The 13,641-nt window shown below is 32.2% G+C and overlaps 2 protein-coding genes across 2 annotated transcripts; both read left to right on the top strand.

The window, feature by feature from the left end:
• The first annotated feature begins 444 nt into the window (after positions 1-444).
• On the top strand, positions 445-1,085 carry LOC125216936 (uncharacterized). Its single transcript, XM_048118727.2, has one exon. The coding sequence runs from the start codon at positions 553-555 to the stop codon at positions 967-969; it is 417 nt and encodes a 138-aa protein (XP_047974684.1). The 5' UTR covers positions 445-552; the 3' UTR covers positions 970-1,085.
• Positions 1,086-5,141: 4,056 nt separating this feature from the next.
• On the top strand, positions 5,142-6,339 carry LOC125216374 (putative ribose-5-phosphate isomerase 1). The gene has a single exon (XM_048118065.2). The coding sequence runs from the start codon at positions 5,328-5,330 to the stop codon at positions 6,171-6,173; it is 846 nt and encodes a 281-aa protein (XP_047974022.1). The 5' UTR covers positions 5,142-5,327; the 3' UTR covers positions 6,174-6,339.
• The last annotated feature ends 7,302 nt before the right edge of the window (positions 6,340-13,641 follow it).

The following is a 13,641-nucleotide window of genomic DNA, read 5'->3' as shown; positions in this document are numbered from 1 at the left end:
TAAATAAACATTAGGAACTTCTATCAATATTTTTTCTGCATCTGAGTTAGCATTATATATGAACCATCGATCTAATTAGGAAATTAGATGGATTATGGTGCAGATTCATTGTACCAATTCGGTAAAATAATTTTAATATTGTTAATTATAATAATTATTTTCTCTATGTTTTTTTAAGTGGAAAATAATGACTATTTCAAGCAGCAATTTGACTTTTATTCCTCAAAATCAATAAATCTAACTAACAAAGGATAAATTATTGGATTTGTAGATTCTTTCCTGCATTTCACGAAAAAGCGCAGAATCACTCTTTGCAAAAACGCGTTTCGTTTCTGCCAGAGTCGGTTCGTTGTCAGAAACAGCAACACACGTTTTCACTTGAGATATTTATATTACTATTATAATTCTTGTCACATGCCCATCAAACGACTATTTCCTATTTTCCTTAATCATTATTCAAACTCAAACTATAAATACACTCACATTTTGTACAAATCATTCAATCAATCAATAAATTCCACCAAAATCAAATTCCACGCTACCAATTTAAACATGTCCTCCACTTCATTCCTCCAAACTTTCGATCCATTCTCCAAGGCTAGATCGAGCTCGAGATCGATTAAAAGACCTAGGGGGCTAATGGTCCGTGTAATGAGGAGGGAAGCCCGGGGCCGCGGGAGACGGGTGGACGAGGACATGATCGTGTTGCGAAAGAGGATCCACGAGATGAAGATGAACGAGGAGGATTGCGAGCTGCCGAGGGAATGGATGGAGTGGGAGAGGCGGGTGTACGTGAGCTATGATGCAATCGTCTGCGACGCGGTGGGCCGGCTGCAGGCTTGGTTGATGGACACGAGGCCCGGTGTTGCGCTTGGGGTGCTTGTACTTCTCGCTTTGAGTGTGCCAACTTCCACGGCTGTGGTGATGTACAATTTGGTGGCTGTTTTGTCTGGGATTCGTTTGGGTTAAATTTAGTCAGAATTTTGTGACAATTCGTTTTTTTTTTATGACTAATTATGGTATAGATGTGCAAAACAATGTTCTTAATTCTAAAAATAAATAAACAAAGATATTCTTATTAGAAATAGGCCACTCACCCCTTAAAAGACCTCATAAGGGGGAGGGTTATCCACACTTATATAGAGAAACTAGGATCATCACCAAGCCGATGTGGGACAAGATATTAGAATTTTAACACGCCCCCTCACGTGTGGGCCGGAATGACACATCGGACTTCCATCACGTGGGTAGGCAAGAGAAGAGATAAAGAGATAAACCATCATCGACTTGGGCCCTGCTCTGATACCATATTAGAAATGGGCCACTCACCCCTTAAAAGGCCTCATAAGGGGGAGGGTTATCCACACTTATATAGAGAAGCTAGGATCATCACCAAGCCGATGTGGGACAAGATATTAGAATTTTAACAATTCTTTAATTGATATTCTATATATTTCGTCTACATCGAACTATGGTAAGGATGCATGGAGAGTGTGTGAAAGGAGCTCTTGAGAAATGTTGAGAATAAGAGAAATGGAGAGTGTATTTGATGTTGAGATGCTTAGTTATAAAGGAAGGATTATTATTTTTAAAATTTAATTATTTGAGATTTTGATAGCAAGGGAAAGCTTGAAAGCAAGGTTATGACTAAGAACATTGCAAGTCATTTAAGTTACAAAGAGTACCACGTGGACAAGCAACATATGAAATAATTTTATTAATACTCAAAATTGAAAAGATCGGTCACTATTGAAAAGAATTTAAACTTGAAAATAGTGTTTTAGTATCTCAAAAAAAACTTTAGTACTCCCTCCGTCTCGAGGAAGATGACCTTTTTTTTGGGCGACATGAGAATTTATACAACTTTATTTTGTATGTGAAATTGAGAGAGTAAAGTAAGAGAGAATAGAGTAGAGAGAAAGGTGTTTTCGTTTTAAGTAATAGACCATCTTGATTGAAATAAACCAAAAAAGAAAATAAGTCATCTTTAATGGGACGAATGAAGTACTCCGCATAAAAATAGTTGTCAAATAGATTGGGTCGGCTTAGATTGCCAAGTCCACCTTGAGCCGGACAATTTTATACCCAAGCGGCCAAGCCCATGGCTAAAGCAGGTGGGCTTAGGATGAATTTCGTTCTACAAATTTGTAATTATTGGAACCCACACTCATTCGGTAAGTAGACTAGGTGGGCTTTAAAAGCGACCCAATTAATATCTACTTCAACTAAAAGATTGGAGTATTATAAAGCACCTATTTTACAACTTCTAAAGAATGAAAATGTTTACTCTCTTTCACACACATGGCTTTAATCTCTGTAGCCACAGCCATTACTTAATGATTAAAAGAATATATAAATTTCTATTTTACACTATAATTAGCCACAACCCTTATTCAAAAATCCTCTTTGAACGCTTTCTGAAACAAACAAAAAATATAAAAATATAAAATATATGGAAACAATAAATCAACTGATCTAATGGGCTGATTGGGTTGGATAGCATTTCAGGCCTTCAAACAATAAATCAGTATAATGTGCTTGAACTGAGCCCAAAGCATATGGCCTCTTTCATCTTTATTTAATTTTATATGTTGTGTTATAATTACGCTTAATCACATGAATTTGCTCTACTAACAACAAAACATGCAAAAATCGAGTCAATTATAAGGGAAGAGGACTCATTTCAACATCATAAGACTTAATCTTGCTACAAAAGATTCTCTGCGTAGCTTATCTTTTGTTAAACAAAATCTACACAAAAACTCCACCTTTTGCAATTATCAATTCTTTTTAGGGTTATCGAGTTCCTAATCAAGATTTAATCATCAAAATAAGTACCCTAAATTCAACCCAAATTTTTTTCACGATCCATTTTTCCACTGCCATGTCAATATTTTTTATTTCAACCAGAACACCTACAATAAGGTCAGCCCCATTTTTTTTTTTTACAACTTAAAAAACCAATTTTTTTCATATTGATTTTTGAATTCTAAATAAATAACATATAAATACAAATACGATTTTAAAAAACACAACAAAGAAAATAGCATTACTTAATCGAAGTTCATATGACAAACTTCAATTGTGACACATTCAAAATTCTACGATCAAATTCATCAATGATTGGGGGTTTCTATAGATAAAATACTCAATAATGTAGTATCAAAATTAAATTTAAAAAAATGGATATGGCTGAAAAATGTGGCGAACACATATGTTGCGACTGGAATTAGGGTGAGCTTGCAATAAGTTCGCAAAATGTGGTTGCTCCAGTGACCATAAAATGTGACTTTATTGCACATTCTTTCGAGAAAATTGCGTCTCAATCATTTTACAGCTTCAATGCCTCATGGCATGTTCTAAATAAATTTGCGACCTAACCAACAAATTATATTCTACGGCCAACATATGAATGTACTATGTTGAAAAATGAATTGTTTGGACTTCAAATTTGACATAATTATTTTATTTTGACGATTGATATTGAAAGTCCTTGTTATTAAAGATTAGGACCAAAGCAATTGGAATTAGATTTGGCACACGTGGGTTTAGCCTCGTTAGCATCTTGGTCAAAATCAGTAGTCAAATTGGCCATCTTTTTCATGTTCATGCATTAGGCTGAGGGAAAACGATCTTACACTAATAAAAATTCATAAAAGAATAAATAATTAAATATTTTATTCATCCACAGTTAAATGTTTTATCTATTCAGTTATTCACTTTCGTCTTTACTATTTTTAGTAAATAGACTTAACATTCCATGAGGAGTGAGCATTCGAATAAACATTTGCCAAATTCAATCCAAATTTCCTAAACTTTATGGGAGAAAATTGGATTCGAATTATTCGAAAATCCAAAATTTGTGGTACAATAAAAAACAAAATAAAATTAAAACAATGATCCCCATATTTTTCTTGGTCAATAAAGTAAATCACACGCGTACGCGTTTGTCGGTGAGACGAGGCGACATCCTTTGTCGATCAATTAATTAAAAATACGTGAAATTTTGTAATTAAATAATAGGTGTAACACATTTTTACTGACGAAAAATGTGTAGTGATTGGTTTTTTTGGGACCCCTTTTAACAAACACCCCACAAATTGCTGTCTTGACTAAGCATACGTTAGTATTAATACGAGGCATAAAACTAAGTTAGAACAAAGAAACACATGTGGCCCATCGAAGTATCAAATCTTGTTTTATGATGCTTATTGGATGGTTCTCATTCACCTACAAAATTCGGATGTCAATCCACTAATTAGTACTAGTATGTAAAATATAATTTAGTTTTGTAATATCATAAAACATTTTGCTAATTATTGGAATGCTCCACCTTCTTCACTACTTTCCCCATGAATGAAGTTTCAACCATTTGAAAAGTAGCATTTGTATCATCGTATGTGGAAGTGAAATTACATGATTTATCACATTTCAAACATGTTTTTAGATTATATCCTTAACTAGTCCTAACACGTACTCACTGCTATTTTAATTAAATGTCTCACATTTGACCGGATGAGTTTTAAGAAATTGTTTGGTTTTGTGAATGGAAATGTGTGGAAAAAGTTAGTGAATTAGTTTCATAATAATTGTAAGTAAAACGATTTAGTAGAATGTGAAGTCCATTTATTAAAATTAGTAAAAGTGAACTAAGACATTTATTGGGGCATGTCCAAATAATTAAATAGTTAACGCAATCATTTTATTTGCAATAACAATAATTTCTTTATATACAATAAATTACTCATATAACAATCTTGTTTAATATACCAAATGGGTTTGAATCGAGCTTAAATCAGGTTCGAGTCAGACTACGACCAATGTGCGTAGTGAGCGGGCGCATAAGATAATTTGTCTTTGCATATTATACACTTCAATATAAGCTTATCTTTTTCTTCAGCCATAAAAATATATATAATTTTCTTTTTGAAACTAGAGACATCATAATAAAATCTTATTCTTTATACTAGTAAAATATTTTAGGGATAATATAATTTAGTTTTTTGAAAGTAGAGATATCATAATAGTAATATTTAAAAAAGTAATAAAAAATAAATAGATTGTGCCAATAATTGTGATATCTAATAGATTCGAGATGTCCCCACCCCTATCCAAAATCACACCTCCACTTGTTTTCCCTCTCCTCCGCATTCCCCCAATCGCCGCCGCCCCTTACCCTCTATAAAATCCCACCCCCAACCCTAATCCCTCTCCTCACACAAACATTTCTACAAACACCATATCTTCTCCCTCCACCACACAAATCCAAAATTCCCCTCTCCTCAAAACCAATCCAAACTTCAATTTCTCAATCCCAATTTGCCGCCATGGCCATTGCTCAACGGATCGCCCGCGCCGCGGTGGAGCAGCCGAAGCTAGTCGCGCCCCAGGCCGTCGCCCTCACGCAGGACGATTTGAAGAAGATCGCCGCTTACAAGGCCGTGGAGCACGTGAAATCCGGCATGGTGGTGGGGCTCGGCACCGGCTCCACGGCCAAGCACGCCGTCGACCGAATCGCGCAGCTCCTCCGCCAGGGGAAGCTGAAGAACATCGTCGGCGTGCCGACGTCGACGCAGACGCACGAGCAGGCGGTCTCGCTCGGGATCCCGCTCTCGGATCTCGGCTCCCACCCCGTCGTCGATTTGGCGATCGACGGCGCGGATGAGGTCGATCCGTCGCTCAATTTGGTGAAGGGGCGCGGAGGGAGCCTGTTGAGAGAAAAAATGGTGGAATCGGTCGCGAAGAAATTCATCGTGATTGTTGACGAATCGAAATTGGTGAAACACATCGGCGGAAGCAGGCTCGCAATGCCGGTTGAGGTCGTGCAATTTTGCTGGAGCCATTCGCTGAAGCGGCTGGAATCGCTATTCGCGCACACCGGCTGTGTCGCGCAGCTGCGGAAGGCGGCGGCGGAGGGCGGCGGGAAAAAGCCCTATGTGACTGACAACAACAATTACATCATCGATTTGTATTTCGAGAAGGAAATTGGGGATTTGAATAGGGCGAGCGATGCGGTGTTGAGGCTTCCTGGAATCGTCGATCACGGGATGTTTATCGGATTAGCAACGTCTGTGATTATCGCCGGAGTCGACGGCGTCACGATCAAGACGAAGAAAGGGAATGAGATTGAGCGGGATTACTTCTGCTACAGTGATTTGAGGAAAGGGTTATAAAATTAGGGTTATTGATTTGGGGATTTTTGATTTACGCTCCTATTTCTATGGATGAAATTTTGGTAGGAAGATTAGGAAGCTTATTTATTTAACTTTTGTTGTTAAACTCTGAAAAAGGTGGGATTTTTCTGGTATTTATAACAAGGATTGATGCCAATTTACATGATCCAGATTATTTTATTTTATATTGATAAAGTTCTTGAATTTTTGTTGGAAAGTTTCGAATTTATTGAGGATTCTTGATTTACTCAGGTGCTCCTTTTTCGATCAATTTGTTGTTGGTTTCATTGTTTTACATGTAGACGAAAGATTCTAGCCAAATCTTTTGTCTTAAATATATTTACTTCCTCGGTCCATATTATTGTTTATTTTTTTATAATAAAAATATTGAAGTCACGCGTACCAAAAAGAAGTTTTACAGAAAACTGATGTTAAAGATATGGAAAAATTGTCATTTTAATTATAAAAGATAGCTAATTAAATCACAAAATTTCATATTTCTCAATTGTCTTAAACAATTACTTTCTCTGTCCCACTTTAGGAGTCCCGGTTGAGTTCGGCACGAGTATTAAGAAATGTAAACGAAAGTTGGTGGAAAAAAAAAATAGTGGAATGTGAGTCCTACTTTTTTATATTAGTTTTACGATAGAATGTGAGTGGAAAAAAAATTAGTGGAATGTGGGGTCTAATACCATTTATAGAATATTTCAACCGGATTCCTAAAGTGGGACACCCAAAAATGGTAAACCGGGACTCCTAAAGTGGGACGAAGGGAGTAAAATTTAATTAAATTTGTTTTTTAAATAATAATTTTGGTTTAACTTTTAACTGAATTTAGCATTGCTCTATATTATTTAATTAATAAAAGATATAATGACAAAAAAAATATAAAAATCACAATAAATATAATTAAAATTCGTACGGACTACACAGTTGATAAAATATTATTGGACTACACAGACACAAGCCCACTGCAATATCACCCATTTATTTTTTTCCAAGAAAATTTTCGGGTTGGTATTGGGCTTTAACAACCCTCCACCGCCAAACCCAAATAAAATCAAAGATTTGGGATTTTAATAGGAGTATGTTGTAAAAAAAAAATAAAAAAATCAAAGATAGTACTAAAAAAGGATTGACTTATTATGTGTGTTGACCTACGTTTAGATTACTTCATATTTGAGGTCAATAGTTTCGGATTCAATTCAATGTGACATGATCTTAAAAATTTAATGCCACTATACAATGACAAAAAAAAAATGGCTTGGTATGCTATCCACAACGTAAAGAAAATTTTGTAGGTAGACTATTATTTTGTATTCATGTTACTAATCAGTATCTTATATAGGAGACATAGGAGCGGAGTCAAAATTCTACTTGAAAAAGTAATTTTATTTCAATTATTACACTAAATTTAAATTTTACATTATTTTTAGTATGTCATACAAAATTCTTGCAGTAGATACAATATACATCCATATTAAGTATTGTTCCATAGAAAACAAAAAAAATGGGTTTGGATTTAGCAGTATAATTAGACTAGTTTTCTATACCAAAAATAAAATTAAGTGTATGATTAAAGATGATTTTACAACATAAACACCAACGCAACAATAAATATTCAACCACACGTTGGTCACATCATCTACCTATTTAATTCATAAGTACTCTTAGTCTACACTTTTATAGTATATTATTAAAATTGTGAAATTTATAAAATTAGTAACAAATTATTATAATTCAAAAATACACACTTCAAATAAAAATACAAAAGGTAAAGTTTAAATTAAAAATAACACTTTTATTATAATTATAAAAATACACAATTAAAAATAAAAATAATGTAACCATGTTATTGAACATTGTAAATTACTCAATATTGCAAAATTCATCCGTCAATTCTCTTCCAACCCTAAAGTTGACGCCTTTCACGAGCCCAAAATTTCCCTCAAACGTTCGCCAAATGAGTTAGACATATCTTCTTCACGGTTGAAGGAAAAAAGGAAAAGAATAAAGAAAAAAGGAAGATTAAAAGAAAGATAGCAAAAGAAATGGGAAAAGGATGCGGTTTTGTCATGCAACACCACTTTGTGCTACAATAAAACATAACTTGTTGATAAGATATTTTCTCTTCAAATTAATATTTCGGATATTTGAGTTACCACAAAATAAATAAGAAACTATTATTATTCTCATAAAAGAATAGTATATTAAAAAAATTCAATTAGTGAAGATACAAAAAAAAAAGCTCTTCTAAATGACTAAATCCGTGTAAGTTGAATAAAATGTAGCCGACCTAACTTTAATGCTAACAACTTAATTTGACAAAATTGAAGACGTAGAAGCAATCCAACTTATTAGGCATGTTCAATAAATGCTTGCGTAATCTATAGGGATCAATAATTATGAGTCAATATTTGTTTTCATCATCTAATCTAATGCCTTCATTTCCAACTTTAAAAAAAACTAAAACACTTATAAAAATGATGAAAATCTATCCAAACATTGGATTTTATCAAGAAAAAGGTGTGTGTTACTCAATCATATAAACATCTAATTTATGCCTTAGGTGATATAGAAGAAACGAATATTTTGTACTATATGCTTTTGATTTAATTATGTTTTGTTTTGCATGTTCGTCCAATTTGATCGTGTGATTGTGCAAGTGACTTATACTTTGCTTAATCATTAATAAACATGCATTTTCATTGGAAGCAAATATAAAAAGTGGAAAAATAAAGGCCGATATTAAAGGAAAAGTAAAGTGAAAAAAGTGTCCTAAATGAATGAATAAAGCATGTAATTGCGCTACATGACGCAACACAAGGCATTGAAAGCGGCTTCAATCCATATTTTTAATATATATATTTATTTATTATTTATTTTTATTATAGTCATTAGGGTATCTAAAATAGATCCCAAAACCAGCCAGCCGCGTGCGGCAATTTTTGGGCTCGATTGCAAGTGTAAAAGGGTGGAGCGCCGAGCAGAACGTCTGGCGGGCGATGGGATTTCCGGCGCTATTACGCACTGTTTCAGTCGGCCAAATTCTACATATTTCCATTCTTCTTCTATAGTTGTAGTAGTATTTTTTTTAAATCAGATTGGTATTTTAATCTATTTTATTTATTTTCTAAATTGAAAATTAAAATAGTAAGTAATTGTAAATTAAGTTGCGGCTAAATTTGAGACTGTCTTATTACTATATGTTGTAACTAATTTTGAGGCTGATTTTTTAGTCCTATTATAGATGTCTTTAGTCACTTGTACAGTTGTACATACTAATAATTTATAGGTTTAATTAATAAGAATTTTAAGAATTGTACAATTAACATGTACAACTACAATGATTTATAAATTTAATTAATAGAAATTTTAAGAATTGTGAAATTTAAGATACAGTACTAGAGTACCTTATTTCGTGAAAGTCATGAATCTTGATGGGAACTGTTGTACATACTACAATAAGATTTAATTAATAGAAATTTGAAAATTGTGAAATTTAAGATATAGTACTAATAACTTATTTTGTGGAAGTCATGAATCTTGATGGGAAATATAATGACTTTATTCAAGATTAATTGAGCAATTCAAGAAGGGATATTTTGGGAACAATAATATAGTATGATTTCATCATAAAATAGGACCCCCCCATAGATTTTGGCTTTTACTGTAATGTGATAAAGTCCTATTTATTTTTTTATTTTATATAATGATAAAGTCCAAATTAAGTGAATATAATGACACCATAAGATACGGTGATGATGACACCATAAACTAATATGACATCGACCATAACTTTTTCTTTTTTGTATTTTCTTTATTCGTCATTTCATTATCAACACTGATCTAAATTTCGTTTGATTGGTACATCTACACGAAAGTTGATTGAAAGTAAGAATATATATTCAATTAATTTACATTATTTTGTTTGATGAAAAAAAGGTCGACATTTACGGCTCTTATTTTGACAGCCCAAGAAAACAGTAGTCTTTAATTTAAATAATAACTAATTTAAAGTAGTATGGGTGATGATATTTGATTGGAAAAACTGATAAATTATGTGATAAAATATCTCAAAAGTACTGTAAATTAGTGAAAATTATGAATTTTAGTTCGTCATATAATTTAGTCGGAAAAATTACAAAATTTGGACTTATTTTCAATTATCATATGTAGATTTTTTTGGTAAAATTGGGTTTTTGATATGGAAGTCAAGAAATTAAGTAGCCGGCGACTTACACAATATGTCTATATTCATGAATTCGATTGAAAAATATCAACATATTTTATTATGGGATAATATCTATGTATAGAAATAGATTTTTTTTATTTAAAAATGGACTAATTTTTAAAGAGTAATGGAATAAAAAAATACTCTTTTTTTATATGTTTTTGTTTCTTCCTTTTTTTTCTTTTTGGTGATTAACAAGGTATCTATCGGCAGATCAAGTGACTATTCCCCGTGCTGATTTGTAGGCATCTCAATGGGTGGGATAGCTGGTCCAAGGCAAGGATCGATCCCTTAATCATTTGGTTAAATGGTTAAAGATGAACGAGTCTCCTGCCACTCCTCCAAACCCCTTAAGTTTTCCCTTTTTTTTTTTTTCTTTAGTAGTACTATACTTAAAATTGCAAATTCAACTAATAGTAAGAGGGCTTAACCTAACTTAGACTTATTAATCCAGCACGTTTTAGTTATACTTGCAGTTTCTTTGTGAAAAAAGTGCTTTCTTCGACATAATTATGCTATTTTAATAGTCATTCATTTCAGGAGTGGAGATCCTGTAGTACGCGGCGTACAGCATAGCCCTGTGTACCCCACCACGGTCGACACCCAACGCGATAAGTCAAGATTTGTCTGATTTTAGCTGATCAATAAACTCAATCCTCAAAACATTGAAACGCACTATGATTATCACTTGCGATTATTAAATTAAATATAGAAAAATATAGTACTAGAGAAAAAAAAATGGTATAATTTTTTAAAATAGTATACTTTTTTAATGCATAATTAGTAAAAAAATGAATCTCAATTTATTAAAGAAAAAAATAATAATAGAAATAGTTTATATTTTTAAAGAATATAAGTAACTGTATTCAATTGCTAGCTAATTACCAATCCTAAATTGAGACCAATTTTCAACCGTTAGATTAGAAGATCTTGTGGTTAATATGATGCCAAGTGTAATATATTTTAAATTTAAATAATTATTAATTAAATTAAAAGGGTATTAATGTCAAATCCTATATGTAGTAATTATAACTAACTACTTTCTCTCTCCTCAAAATCATCTCAAATCTTTAAATTTACGTAACTCTCTCAATTTATATTATTTTTTCGCAAAAAATATATCAAATTAAAGATAATTTAATAAGGATTACAACGAGATCTCAATTGCATATGTTCCGACGATGTTCAGGTGATGAAATTTGATAAATTATATTTCAATTTTCATACATGTTGATAAGCAGCTATTTTCAACAAATGCAACAAAAAATCTCAATATATTGTAGGCAAAATCTCAATATTATGCATGTCCAATCTCAATAAAAATGTGTTGATATTTTCTTGTTCTTGTGTTGATATTCTAATGTCATATTGTTGATATTTGTAATACACAATGTTGATATAAAAAAACACTCACGAAAATTATCATATGATAACATAATGACGATATTACCCTTTTGTTGATATTTTGTCTACTATTTATTGAGATTTTGTGAGCTTTAATCTCATCCACTCATTTTAAAATCCAAGTGTGAAGATTTAGTCTTGATTTTGAATTAGGGTGCTAAAAGCATTAGAATAGGATCCATAAGTAACTTATTAATTTAATATTATTCTTAAAATTAATTTGCTAGTTGCATCATGGGAAAGTATTAAGCTACTAATATTTTGGCTACTAACAGATACTAGTATAACAAATGGATTATGTCATACCATATAAAATTATGAATATTTTACTCCTCCATTCCATTATAGATAATGCGTTTTTTTTAGCATATTTAAATAAATAAATAAATTATTGGTAAAATAAATAAAGTGAAAAATTAAGTAAGAGAGATATAAATGAATAATGTAAAATAGATGAAAAAATTACAACTAGATTGTAATGAGACATACAGATTATACTACTATATCAAAATGCTGTCAATTATATATGATCCAGACTTTAACTTATTTCATTGTTACATCTCAATATTATTATATTCAAGAATCTTATACCACCTAAATACACTATATGTAGATTAAAAAAAAAAAACAAGATTGTTACCTAATCACATGTGGCAATGCATATGACACGATATGGTATATAACTATAGATGATAAATTGATGATTGGCATTATAATATTATATAATCCATGTTAGCTAAAATAGATGTGGCTCAATGAGAGGCGGCCACTACTCATAATTTCATATAATTGCCTTTCGATTGATGATCAAACAAATTTTTTTCTTCTACAAACATGGCACATGAATAACATGACAGCAACATATGGGTTAGGATTGTAACTATTTAGAAATTTAACATATTGATTCCTAGCAAATAAATGTAGAATAAAATTATTGAGCGTTGTATCTCACCATTTCATATTTTTTATATGTAGAGTTTAATTTTAATACACCATTAACAACTGTAATTAAGACTCATTAATTACGATCAGATCCCATCAAAACCGTTAAAAAATACTAACAAATCATCTTTGACCGTTATTGTGCACCTAATCTCACTCGATTCATTACTCTTGCTAATTAAATTAATGAAAACTTAAATAATGGAGTAATTATATAATTTAGCAAGTATGATACTCCTTTATAAGAACCACTAAAACATGCTTATCTTTCCCCCCAAAATTAATGTGATTAAAGAAAACTTCTTATCTCTTAGTGGGGGACCTTGAAAAAGTGTGAAATCGTAAAAGCAACCAATGGAATTTATTTATTATGCTATAAAGGTAACAACTATTTAATCATCAAAACTAGTTTATACTTGCTAGCATGGCTAGATAAGACCAAATAAATTCGATGTGCGAGTAAATAGGGCAGACAATTTTTGACACGATAAGATAACATGATATAAATCGGTACGAAATTAATGGATTTGGATCAGAGCTTATCGTGTTCGTGTCCTTATCGGGTCGATCCATTAAGGACACGAAAATTTCGTATCGTTCGTGTCGTATTCGTGTCGGGTTCGTGTTATTCGTTAACAATGCGTGTTCGTGTCGTGTTCGTGTTATCCGTTAACACATAATATTTTAATATTATTATTCTTATTAACACATAATATTTTAATATTATTATTCTTATTATTTTCATTTTTCAATACTTATTTTCGTGTCATTAATAGGTTCGTGTCGTGTTGACCCGAAATGGTTCGTGTCGTGTTCGTGTCTGAGGGTAGCGAGTCGTGTTCGTTTTCGTGTTTGAGGTTTTCTTAACGGGTCGTGTTCGTGTTTGTT

Source organism: Salvia hispanica, chromosome 3 (assembly GCF_029641045.1).
Source record: "Salvia hispanica isolate PSC_SH4W2 chromosome 3, Shi_PSC_v1, whole genome shotgun sequence".
NCBI lineage: Eukaryota > Viridiplantae > Streptophyta > Magnoliopsida > Lamiales > Lamiaceae > Salvia > Salvia hispanica.
Note: the sequence above shows the minus strand (reverse complement) of the source record. Positions and strands in the feature narration are given on the sequence as shown.